This window comes from Suricata suricatta, chromosome 16, assembly GCF_006229205.1.
Source record: "Suricata suricatta isolate VVHF042 chromosome 16, meerkat_22Aug2017_6uvM2_HiC, whole genome shotgun sequence".
Lineage (NCBI taxonomy): Eukaryota > Metazoa > Chordata > Mammalia > Carnivora > Herpestidae > Suricata > Suricata suricatta.
The window spans coordinates 14,329,907-14,342,764 of NC_043715.1; the positions used below are offsets into that span (position 1 = coordinate 14,329,907).

Below are 12,858 nucleotides of genomic sequence, written 5' to 3' on the forward strand. Positions count from 1 at the left end.
GAGATAAAGGGGTGCCTGGGAAGACCAAGGCAGCCAGAATATGGAGGACAGAGTACCAGAAAAGAGAGACCTCTGGAGATATTTACCCCTGCCAAGTATTCAGAAAAGTGCTGACCAGTGCATGCATGTTAGGAAACTACCTGAAGCTGGGAAAGAACTAGCCCAAAGGATAAGAGGGAGCAGTACCCGAAGCTCACATAGATTGGTTACAGTTAAGTAGAGTTCTCAGAAGAACTTTTTTTCAGTAGTGGGAATAATTGGCCCTCAGCTAAGTAGTGTTCTTACATGCCCAGCCAAATTTAAAAGCAAGACCCAAAGGAATCAAACTGTTTCCAAGTAACTGAAGTGCCTCACAGAACAAACTGGAAAATTATAGGTATACAGAAATATCTACCAGAAAAGCCAATCACAGTAAGTAGGATCCAATCAAAGACACATGCAAAGAGGCAGGAACACATAGGTCATACTAAGGAGAAAAATCACTCAATTGAACCGATGCAGAACTTACAGAGATGTTAAGATTAGAAGAGAATGACAGTAAGGCAATTATTATGACTGTACTTTTTATGTTCATAAGTTAGGTAGAGACATGGAAGATAGTTTTTAAAAGATTCAAATCCAATTTCTAGAAATGAAAACTGTAATGTATGAGATAAAAAAACACTGGATGAGATTAATGGCATATAAGAAGAAAGGATTAGTGGACTTGAAGACATAAAATTGGAAACTATGGAAAATGAAGCACACAGAGAAAAGAGTAACTCCCTGCCCTTTCTCCAGCCGCCCCCACCAACAATGAAACCAGAGCATCTGTAAGCTACAGGTTAATTTCAAATGGTCTAACACATATATAATTGGAGTTCCTGCAGGGGGCGGGGAGTAGAAGGACAGGAAGAAGGAAAAAATATATTTGAAGAAATAATGGCCATAGGATTTCCATTTTGATCAGAATTAATACTTGAGATCCAAGAAGCTCAACAAACCCCAAACATAAGAAACATAAATAAAACTACACTATGGCACATCCTAATCAAAACATGATGTGGTAAAATGAGTGATAAAGAACAAAATCTTAAAAGGAGCTACAGGGGAAAAAATGTTTTAAAAAATGATGACAGCAGATTTCTTGTTGGAAGCAATTCAGATGAGGCAACAGTGGAACAGCCTGACAGTTTTGAAAAAACTAATCAATTCAGCTGAATACAACTCAGACTTTGACAGCTATTTACTCTCCAAGTTAGAACCATATAACAAAGCAAAAGTGGATACCTTATGATGAAATCTTACCTAGAGACAATATGCTGAACTACATTTATGGGTCATTATCCTCAGAGAAGAGGAAAAATCACCCACCAGTCATCGTCCGTAGCTTTTACTAGCCCTCTCATACCAATATCTGCACTCTTACTTGCAGTACAATCACTGTTTTTTAATTTAAAATGGAGATGGTTCACAGAGCTATAGCCATCTAAAGCCTGTATCGCTGATAAGTTCTTATATGCAGAGGCTATCATGGAAATACTCTACTCAAACCTCTTCTCTGTGCTAATCTTGTTCTTATTCATTTGTTTCATGCCTCCTCCAGATGTTTATTTTATAAGTTACTGGAATAATAGTATTTTTAAGACTCTTCCTGGGTTTTGGGGTGGGAAGTTCCTCTTGTTACATTCCTTTGTATTCTTTCAGTTTTGTTACACAGTTCATTCACTCTGTCTCATTTTAGATGCTATACCTCCTAACCTGTGTGTCTAAACCACCTCATAACAGGCAGTAGCGGCGGGCAAAATGTCACAACCTATTCCATTTTCTCTATTTACCCCATTTAAGCAGTTCCCCTATCAAGACATGATAAAGCAGGACTATGTCTACCTTTGCAAACAAAAGCATATTAAAGCCATCCTTTCATAGCGAATTAATCACTAGAAGTTGGGCATTGAGACACTGAAATGCAAGTGCTTGTGCTACATTCTTATATAGTTCTGAGCAGAACCTCCCTTCCTGAAGGGCCTCTGGATCCTCTGAGATATGTATGGACAGGGAAGCACCAGATATAAACATATGGCAAAGGCTTGATGGGACTGATTTATACAGTAGCATCCCCTAAATCCTCTGAATTAAAGCAAGAGTTAGAAAGCTGGAGTCCCAAGGGACCTACAGCAACAGGGACATGGAGAGGTAAAACTGACAAAAATAGTAGCAACAGGTATTTAGTACTCAGTATGTACCAAACATTGTTCAAAGCATTTTTGCATAGATTATTTAATCTTTGCAACAACCCTCTGAAATAGGTACCATTATCCTTCTTTTACAGTGGGAGTAAATAACACAATCATTGTCACAGTTGTTGAGCCAGAATGAACCCCACTATTCCTTAGTGTCTCTCCGGAAATGGTGTGGGGGTAAGAAGACTTTGCCCAAAGGCTAAACAAGTGATTAGTGCCTTCTCCTGTCACTCATTGCCTCCCTCTTAACATCTGGGATGTCACCCACTTTGCCTACCTTCTAGATCATTTTCATGAACAAGCAAGAAATAATTTTACAAAAGTATTTATCAAGTGCCATGCAAATACCAGGTGTTACAGAGGGGGTCTAAAAGACAGCAACATATGAGGGGGCTTAAAGAAGGAGCAGCACACGGGGAATAGGGAGACAAGGAAGAGCAAGTGTCAGAAGGTTTTGTCTTAGAGAGGCAGAGAATATTTATTGGTGCTTTCCTCATTTGCTACTCTTGGTTGCTTCTTTGCATTCAGTTCTCAGCTCAAAATATCTTGGCCCAAGAGTAAAACTGTTCATCTGAAAATTCTCATTCCCATATTAAGGGATTCATATAAATTGGATTACATAGCCTTTGTCTTCCACATAGGATAAGAAATGAAGCAGTCACAAAGGATCAAGAACAAATTTACTTTGGCACCTGTAATTTAAAAACTTAAGAAGCTATACTGCGAGGAATCTAATTGGCTAAGACATCTTAAAAACATGTGGCTTTAATTTTAGAAAGGAAGAAAGAGGAAGGGAGGGAAGAAGGAAGAAAGGAAAGAAGGAAAGAAAATACCCACCTTTGCTGTGAAGTAAAAAGTAATGGAAAGCTGCCTCTACTTTAATGGCTCTGAAAGTACTAATTTCTTTACAAGTTTTGCCAGAGCCTTGGCTGGTCCACCCCCAGCAGTAATGTACAGAGACGGAGTGAGCACATGTGTCCTGCTGTAATTAAGGCTGCAGAGCAGCAGGTGCAAACTTCTCATCCTTCAACTTGACTCTTAAACTGCTCGTGCTGTTGTAACTTAAAGTCTCAACTTGTTAAAAGTGAGATTTGGAAGGTCATTAGACTATAACAGGAGCTAGGCATTACAGACATTTCTTGAAAGCAAAATTAGAAACAGCTACCTAACACATATCAGCCGTTTGAAGATGTTGCCGTTTCACATTTTCCAGGAGGGAAAAACTGTTAATTCCAAGGAGATTAATATCCACATGAGCATGGCATTGAAGCCAGACTGGAAGCCTTCTTTTTCCCTTTAGAAAAGCTTTCCTAGTAACAGAGTCCCTTGTCCAACCCTCTTTCAGTGTAACCCAGGCACTTAGAGGTTTTCTGATACAAAGGGCTCAACCATCACTAAGGTTTTGTCTTATTTTCTTGTTAAAAATTTATCTGTAGAAGAATTTGAATTGTAGTCACCTTCCTCTAAAGAGCTGAGGCAGCAAAATCTCTCTGTAGAACAGTTCCATTAAAATGTTTCCGTGTGATCCTGCCATTTCCTAAAATAATAATAGCTTAGAAAGGCAGACATGGCTTTGGGTCTGAATGAGTTTTATCATACTGTACCTTTTCGTGGGGCCAGAAGAAAGATCGGTGACATAACTATGTACCAGGAAGACATACCTACATAGAAGCAGTATGCTTCTACAGGAACACCCAAAAGAAAGGTACAATGCCTGGGGAAAGATCAGGATTTTTTTAGGGATAGTGACAGGCCTTGTTTGGCACAGAGGTTCTAACATTGGCAAGGAAACCACATTTTCCTTTCTTTGCACTATCAAGGCCTTTGCCAGTTGTAGAATCCTTTGCAATTTTTAGTTAATAGGGTCACTGCCTCTTCTTGAATGCTTGTTCCGGGAACTAAGAAAAAAGACTTGGGTTGACAATGGCTGTCACAGCCAATAGAAGAGGATTTTATAGCTTACCTCCTAGGATGGAAAAGACCCCTGTTGGCCAAGGGCAGCTGCTGCAGACCTTGCAAGGACACAGCTAGTCTGTAATGCTATCCAAGCCCAGCTGCTAGAATTTTGTAAATTATTTATCAGCTATGGCTATAAATTAGAGATGAATGGAAAGCCTTTGGGCCTGATCTCGGATATACTCCTTATTAATGAATTTCAGGCATTTTGTGTTATGAGAGTTTTTTATGAGAGGACTGAGTATTCTCTTGTATGTAGGAATGACCAGTGCTGCTATTGTTTTGCAGACTGTTCTTATCTCAAATTCTGGTCCAAAAAAAGGTTTAGAAAAATCCTTTGCTAGGAAAGGTAAATGTAGTGTACTCAACTTACCTATCATATCCTTCTGTTCATAAACATTGGATCCACTTTCCATCTCAGAAAGGTTGAACTTACCTCTCTTTTGGCTGTCAGCCAAACTTAACTTGCTCATGGTTATGCCAAGTGTCTAAAATTCTCATATAAACATTAAAATATATATATCTACTATTAGGGCTCTCAAGGGTCAGATACTATCCAAGCTGCCAGGCTTACCCTTCTCAGTGAAATAAGGTACTCAGGATCATGGCCAGAACTTGCTGCACTTTCATGAGCACCAGGAGATGGGAAATACAAGGATACTTAGAAATACCAAGGAGCCTGTGTACCTTGGAATCAGTACATGTAACCTCAAGGTACAGTTCAGATTTACACTCTCTGCCCGTCATCAATCTCTTTATCACTCATGCGCACACATAATCTGATGGCATAAGACAAGAATTTTTGCTCATATTTTTTAATGTATCACAATGAGCAGGAAACATACTTGATGAAATATTTTCAAAGGAGTATATTCAATTACCATCTACAATCAACTTAACTATGACAACAAAGTTTTTGTGACAAATTTTTTTTCAGTTTGAAAGTTCCATGTGGTTCTGTTTGTTAGTCTCCATGTATTTTGGTACAGTTCGAGATCAGCATTGTTACAGTAACAAAAAAGCTAACAAGACTACATTATAGAAAAACACCAAGAACATCATTTTTGGTTTCACTTGCTCTATTTTTTTTTTTGTTTTTTTGTTTTTTGTTTTTTGTACATTGCAAAGGCTGTTCATATACCTCTTCACCTCAGGGTCACGTTCATTTATGCTTTCTTTCCTACCCAAACTTGCCCCCCTCCCCCCCAAAAAGTAAACAAACAAAAAAAACTAGTCAAAGCTTTGTTTCACAGTGGGCAGTATCTCAGCGCCAACAAACAACCAACTCAATTTATGCTTCTATTTAAAATGTTTTAATTTAATTTATTTAAAAAAAATATATGTCCATGAATATCAAGTGCACTGGCTTGGGTCACTGCCTCTCTCCTGCAACTTCCTGCCATGCCTGATAAACTCAGGTTTAACATGCCGTCTGTTTTACTTTATTTTCAATCATGTAAAACTTTGGCCACATTCATTTCCTTAAATAGCTTTAATTTTTAAAAAAGTTCCTAGATTTATTAAACTTGGTGGGTGTGTGTGTGTGTGTGTGTGTGTGTGTGTTTCCTTCTTAAGTTTCTTTTTGGAAGGATGGAGGAAGAATGGTTGAAATAAGTTCCATTTGGTGGGTTCATATGGTGCTATGGCTGAATGGTGTCTAGTGCCAACCCACACTTTGGAATATTTGGAAAAAAAAAAGTATGAAGTGTCAGTAGAGGTGAAGAACTAATTTAAAGGTAAGTTGAGATATCCTATTCAGCTATGTACTATGCAACAGGAGTTAAACTCTCCTAGTGAGACCAATCTAAACAGTTGAGCATTATAGTGAATTCATGCTTTGTAAATGGTACCTGTCACAGCCAAAGTGGATGTCAACCCACAAACATCTAACTAGCTCATACTTGACCTCTAATTGTCACCATCACTGACTGCTTTGCTACTTCTGAGTTAATGTGGAGAATCCTTTTTGGAATGAACAGATACGTGGGTGGTAGAGTTGTAGAGGAAAGCATCGAGTGTGGAACCCACTCCAGGATGAAACAATCACATAACCCCTCTGAGAAACACTGGGGGGTGGAAGCATATTTAGCCAATCAACCCCACCACCTTGCTGTTGTCAAATACACCCACAGGTCAAGGCATGGCATAACACAACACTGACAGTCATCTGCCTCACAGAGGGAGGATGGCATAGTAGCTCAAAAAACAAAACAAAAAACAAAAAAACCATTGTGGAGGGGGTTGCAAAATTACAAGGAAATGAACTTAAAGTTGAGGGAGGAGGAAAGGGGATAGAAATTGCACTATTACCAAGCAACATCATTTTTGAAAACAAAGTTTTCAGAAAAAACCTAGCAGAATTTGACAGGTAAAGCTAGTGTTAAATTGCTAATTGGTATCACATAGAGAACCCAAAACAAAAACAATTTTTTATCTATATGATACAGACACAGAGTAACATACAACAGTTAAATGGCAAAAAATATATATATATTTCATAGAGTTACAAACAAGATAAAATAATGGAAAACAAAACTGTACAACTTTAAAATTTAAAAATGTTCATCTCAAACACAGGGAGAAATACAAGAATTTTTGTTAAAAGAAAATAGTTTGTTAAAACAGCAAATGTTTTTGTGTACTTGTTTTTGACACCTTATGCTACAACTGGATACTGGTATGAATAGTTAGATGGTACTCTTTAGTATTTCTACTTAAAAAATTAAAAAAAAAAAAAAAAGGAATTTGCACTGTGCATCAGCCTAGTTAGAAATATGTACAACAGTTCAGGATCTACTCTTTCATTGAACCAAAAACAAATTCATAAAAATAAAATAGTCCCGGCTAAAAAAGAAAAAGAGAAAAAAGAAAAACAGAAATCCATTTTCAGATCTTGGAATGCTCCAGTCTTTTGCAAAGTCGTTGAGTGGCTTCAGCACTGGGGAAAGAAGCCCGAAAGATGACCAATGGAACCTGCATTCACAGTCTTCAAAGTTCCCTTTTGAAACATAAGGAAGAAGATGAAGGGGAGAAGGATTTCACACTTTTGGGGCAAGGGGAGATTGTTTCTGTTGATGTCTGGCTATGAAAGTGAAACAGCAAAGCATCTATTTGTCTCCAAAATCTACGTTTTAGCAGCACAAAGTTTTCCTTTCAAAGTTCAGACTGTTGTGTTAAGATGAGAAAGGGTGTATGTTACGTTATGTGTTACAGGAATACAGATATTAACATAAATACAAGTGCCTCACATACGGTTCCTTTTTTGCTCTTTGTACATTGCTATCTGCTTCTTTGTTGGCTGTACTCTGGATCACTCGCCGCTCAGACTGCCTAACACAAGGACAAAACTTTGAAGTAAAAAATGTGTCTTTTGGTATATGGAATTGTCATTAACAGTTGCCTCTCTGCTTGCAGAAGAAGCACATAACAACCTGGGAATCTTTTGTTTTACTCTTTTATTAAACTAAGTCTTGTTTGTTTAAATCAGAAACAAATTCTCAAGTAACAAGAACCCTTTCCCTTTTTTCTGCATCAGCAGTGAAAGGGTGTGTCTTTGGATTTTATTTAAAGCATGAAATTTCTTTTTCTGAGAGGAAAGAAAACAAAAACAAAACCCCTAACCAGAAACTTTTTTAGAAAGAAAAGCATACAGCCCAATTACACAAACCAAAACAAATGCTTTAGTTTAAGAAAAGAATATTTGAAGCATCTACCAAACAAAGAGGAAAAGAAGGGATAAAAGGAAAAACTTAAAGTAAGGATAAATAAAAAATAAATGGCACAAGGCCTACAGACATAGATAACTAGAATTATATGCCTTTAAAAAGTTTCAACTCCCCAACCAAAAATAATCTGTGAGGATCCTAATGACCCCTAGAACCTGTTGAAATTCTTTAGTTTTATAAAATAATTCTGGAGCTCCCCTCGAAGAAATGAAGGCAGCTACCTTAAGTGAGAGATTACAATGGGGGAGGAGGAAGGAAAAAGTGGAATTAAGGGACAAAGGGGAGAAAAGCTTAGGCGAATCAACGGATTGCAATCTATCTGCTAGGAATGAACAAGACAACATCAAATGAGGAGCTGTCAGCTGGACCATACAAAAAGCTAAATGTACACAAAAGGTTTTTTTTTTTTCCTTTTAAATCTACCATACTGCTTCAGTTCATTTCCAATGCAACAATCTACTCAACACCAAAAATGGTCATATCTATCATAAATACAGAAAGTCAGTTTTTAAAACTTATTGTTTTTAAGCTACAAGTCCTCAACACTCTGTGTGTGGGGTTTTTTTTTTTTTCCCTCTGAAAGTGGGAGTGCTTAACTTTTCCCCTTAAAATTGGTTTCAGCAGAAAAGCTATCCTTTAAATCCCCAGAAAGCTAAAGCAGTTCACATTGTTTTTCTCGAATACTTTCTGCCCATTTTTAAGTTAACAAAACAAAAATTCTTTTCTGGAACAAAAAAAAAACTGAGAAAATAATATATTATAAAACAATGATTCTGAAAACAGAACAAAGTGTGAGCGATTGACCTGAGAATAAAAAGACATTACATTTCTTTTTTTCTTTTAGCAAGCCATTGGTATCTGAATGCTAAGACAGCAAGAAATTTAAAACTGTAACAAGGTGGACTGCTTTCCCATACAGTGCATGCCGGGCTCCTCTGTGCTATCAACATGGGGCATGTATTGAAAAGGGGGCAAATATACAAGGGGTTTAAGCTCCAAAGACATTAGGGAGGCCCTGCGGACTTCTGTTTCCCAGACCAATAGTACCTTCAAAAGGACACAATGTAACAGGGGTAAGGGGTGTTTTTTTGTTTTGTTTTTTGTTTTTTTAATATTGGAATAAAAAAGAAAAGACAAGAATGTAAAATCACCGGCATAGATAGGTATATGGGAAAACAACCCACGCTTTTTCTTTTTTCCTTTTTTTTTTTTTTTTTTTTTTTTGGTTAGAAGCTTTGGAATTGCAGTTAGTCTATTTTTGAAATTGGTTTGTTATTAATCTTTTTTATTTAAATTCATTTGTTTGTTATTGTTCATCTTCAAAGCTTACAATCTGAAGGTGTCCGTTCCTACACTGGTCAGACCACTGTCCTTGGGGCAGCTGGGGTCTTTGGGACCCTCCACCGGGCTCGCCGGTCCGTCGGACTTTTGGCTGAGATCCGTGTCAGACTCCTCCGAATAGTCGTCTGTTGGCATCGAGGGCTGAACCCCTGAGGTGCTGCATGAACTTGAGGTAACCGTTGAAGATGAGGAGAGAGGAGGAAAAGAAGGGGGCTTCGCGGCCGAAGCCCGGGAGACCACTTGCGGCCAAGACTTCCTGGAGGCGTGGGGGGAAGCGGAGGACGAGGAGGGGGCGGCGGCCGACTGGGGAGGGGGGCTGTCGTTTGAGTGAGCGGCAGACTGCGAGGTAGATGCGGTGCTAGGATCGGGGAAGCAGGCAGAGTGAGGTAATAAACTAGGGTGCTCTTTGGCGTTTCTTGCTGCTCTCGTGATTGTTCTGTGTTTGTGCAAGGCCGACTCGAGATGTTGACTCAGAGCTTCCTCCCCACAGAGCGCGCTCTCGCACGCCAGGCAGTGGTACGAGCCGCCACCGCCGCCGCCGCTGCCGCCACCACCACCGCCGCCGCCGCCCGTGGGGACGTGAAGCACCATCTCTTGCAGGTTCACCACAGACTGGCCGAAGAAGCAGAGGGACTTCAGGTGGCTCTTCGCCGCCTCCTCGTCACCGAAGCCCGCCTGGCACTTGCGGCAGACCAACTTGTACTGCACCTTTGGAACAATGAAGGGGTCATAGAGGGAGTCCGCACTTTTGCTTTCTGCTTCTGGCTCTTCGGGGGGTTTCGGCAGGAGAGGGGACACCTCACGGGGTGTGTTTTTCTGCTCTTCTGGTTTGGGGGATTCTTTGGCAGGGTCTTTGTCTGGGGAAGCAGCCCCCTGGGGGACTGGGGTTTGGCTTGCTTTGGGCTGCTGCTGCACTTTTTGCTGCTGCTGCTGCAGTTGCCTCTGCTGCTGCTGCTGGATCGCCTCCTGCAGACTCTGCTGGTATTGCTGGTACTGCTGCAGTAGGGAGCCCGGGGACAGCCCCATCAGGGCCTGCGACAGTGCAGGGCTGTAGGGGAACAGGCCTTCCATGCCATACATAGGCTGCAGGTACCCGCTCTGCAGGGCGCCGGGGATCTGGGGGGCATAGTAAGGAGAGAAGCCTGGTACAAAGTAAGGAAGGAACTGGCTCGTGAGCAACGCTGTGGGGTCCGAAGTCAAGGCTGCCTGCAGGGCCTGCAGCTGTGCAGGGTCAACTGCATACTCCATGGCGGGCAGCGGGGCTGAGATCGTGGCTGTGGCTGCTGTGGGGGCCTCTCCTTTCTCCTTCTTGGGGACAGGGAGGGGCTCCCCTTTCCCTTTGTGCGCCTTTTCCTTCTCCTTGACCTTATCACTGTCTTTGTCCTTGCGCTGCTGTTGCTGCTGTTGGGGTGGGAGCTGTGGTGCAGGTGGTGGCTGGGCTGCGGGCGGCGGCGGCTGCACCTGTGGCTGCTGCTGGGGTTGGGGGGGCTGCTGAGGGGCCATCGCCATGGTGGCTTGTGCTGGGGTCGGGGAGCTCAGCGATGCTGAGGACGGTTTATTTGGTAATCCAGATGTGGGGAGGCCAGGGGAAGGAACTGTTGTGCTGGGCAGACCCATCAAATTCGGTTTAGGAGACGTTAAAGCTGAAACAGATAGAACCACATGTCAGTCTGGGGTGGTGAGGCTGAAGCTCAAGACATCTTTTTTGTGTCATTGGCACAAAGTCTGAGATTTCAAGGTTTAAATCTGAAAGATCCTCTCAGAACCACCATTTTCAATAGAGGTGTCTCACCAGGCTAGCCTTGGATAGCCTTGTATTTTAATCAGTACCCAACCCTGGGTCAGCTCCCCTATCGCCCCTTTCAGCTAAACAACTTCCATCACCTTCCTACCACAGCGCCACAGCCACTAATTCATATTTCTTGGCTGAGTTCCACAAATCAGCTGGTTCCAAATGGGACCCATCTGAACCAAAGGCCTTAATCAAAGCTCAACAGAAATAGTACAGCTATGTGGCCCCACCAGAAGTTGTAGAGGAGAGGGGTAACAGGAGAAGAGAGCAAAAGCAAGAAACCTGGCTCAAGTCCCAAGACCAAGTGAACAACCCCATGGATGCACGTTGCAGACCTCCAGTGCGGGAGCAGAATGGGCGTGTCAAGAGGACAAAGAGAAGAGCAATGGGAATAACTAAAAACCATCCATTCATGGAAAACTGTCCCATTACCTTGGCTCAGCTACTCTGCTTTAACAAGTCTTTGGAAAAATGTAACCATCTACGTATAGGATTCTGGAATTTGCTGGAGAAATGAGCATGCTGTCTTCCTACCCATTTGAATGACATATACAAAGGCTGCAGTTGTTTGAGAAAGCAGTATCAGAAATGGAAAGGCCCAAAATGTTGGTACCTCTGCTTCCTAAGCCCGGCAACCTACCCCTGCCTGTGAGTAGCAAAGTTCTTGGACCATGTCATCAGGCCCACATGGGTTACAGCCCCATCCACAGTCCCTGTGAAGCCGTCACTCAGCCCAGAGCCCAGTGTCCTCCCTCACCCACAGTTCTCTCCTGGTTTGATCTTTTGTTCCAGGGCGATGGAAGACAACATTGCTGCTGGCCCACCAAGGTGGTGTTAGAAGCGTACAACAGTGTAAGGAAGGGAGACCAGGAGTGCTGAATGAGGAGATGATGAGAAGAATTCACAGGCAGTAGACCTTGGATCACTACATTCAGCACACTTCAGAAACTAGACCATATTCATCACTTCACTTCAGAGCACACCAAAAGGTAAAAGTAAAATCCCACAGGTCCTATTTCACCTGGACCACCTTCTGCCAAAAAGCTAGGATTGGGTGTTCTATAACATGACATTGGCCTTGTAAGAAAAGCAAAAAAACCACATCGAAGTGCAGATCTGGGTGAAGACAACGTTGACTTCATAGTAGGGCAGCATTTAAAAACCCTCAAATGAAGACAAGTTTCCCTCAAGCTGTTAATCCCAGAAAAATAACCAGTAATATTTGGAAAGCCAAGAAGGATGCTTCCCTCAGCTTTGTAGAGCAGCACTAATCTACTCTTTGAAAACAGCACAAAGGGACCACTGAAATTAAGTCTTCCAGTTTCTTCACTGCACAGAAGGGCCTGGAACCAGAAAAATGTATGTGACTCAGAAACACCCAATAAAGGTTCACTGGTTAAACCAACACAAACAAAATGGAGAGAAAATGGATTATTAGGTTGACAACTTAGGATATGGTTGTTTCTGTCCTACTTGTAGGCAACAGGCCTGCTCCAAGTTTTAGGTTGGAGCCAGAGCCAAAAGACCAGCAAGGCAACGCAAAAACATCTAGAGATTTCTCCCATCTGTATGGCATCAGGCTTTCAGGAGAAAGATCCAGGTTACAAGGCCTTGAACTGAATAATATATCTTGAATAGACGAGAAAGAAATTTTACGATCATTTAGGGAACACTTGCTATATTTACCAAGGTCTGCACTAGCCATGTTTGACAGAGTAGCTAAATATATTCTCAGAATTTTCTGTGGCCTCATTTCTTTGTTCATCTATAAGATAAGAACCAAGCAAGGCCCTTCATGCCCCCGAAACTTGTCATGCACCTT

At 41.5% G+C, this 12,858-nt stretch overlaps 1 protein-coding gene and 1 long non-coding RNA gene across 2 annotated transcripts in view; one reads left to right on the forward strand and one right to left on the reverse strand.

Annotated features, from left to right (window-relative positions):
- Nucleotides 1-222: 222 nt before the first annotated feature.
- LOC115280280 lies at nucleotides 223-10,027 on the forward strand. The gene is made up of 3 exons (XR_003903730.1): nucleotides 223-411; nucleotides 9,229-9,416; nucleotides 9,735-10,027. It is a non-coding gene; the product is annotated as an uncharacterized LOC115280280 (long non-coding RNA).
- The window catches only part of ZFHX3 (zinc finger homeobox 3), a 233,639-nt gene continuing 229,884 nt past the window's right edge, over nucleotides 9,104-12,858 (reverse strand). Inside the window, exon 10 of the mRNA XM_029925069.1 lies at nucleotides 9,104-10,887. Coding sequence (XP_029780929.1) covers nucleotides 9,230-10,887 — 1,658 coding nt within the window. The 3' untranslated portion in view covers nucleotides 9,104-9,229. The remainder of the gene's footprint in view (nucleotides 10,888-12,858) is intronic.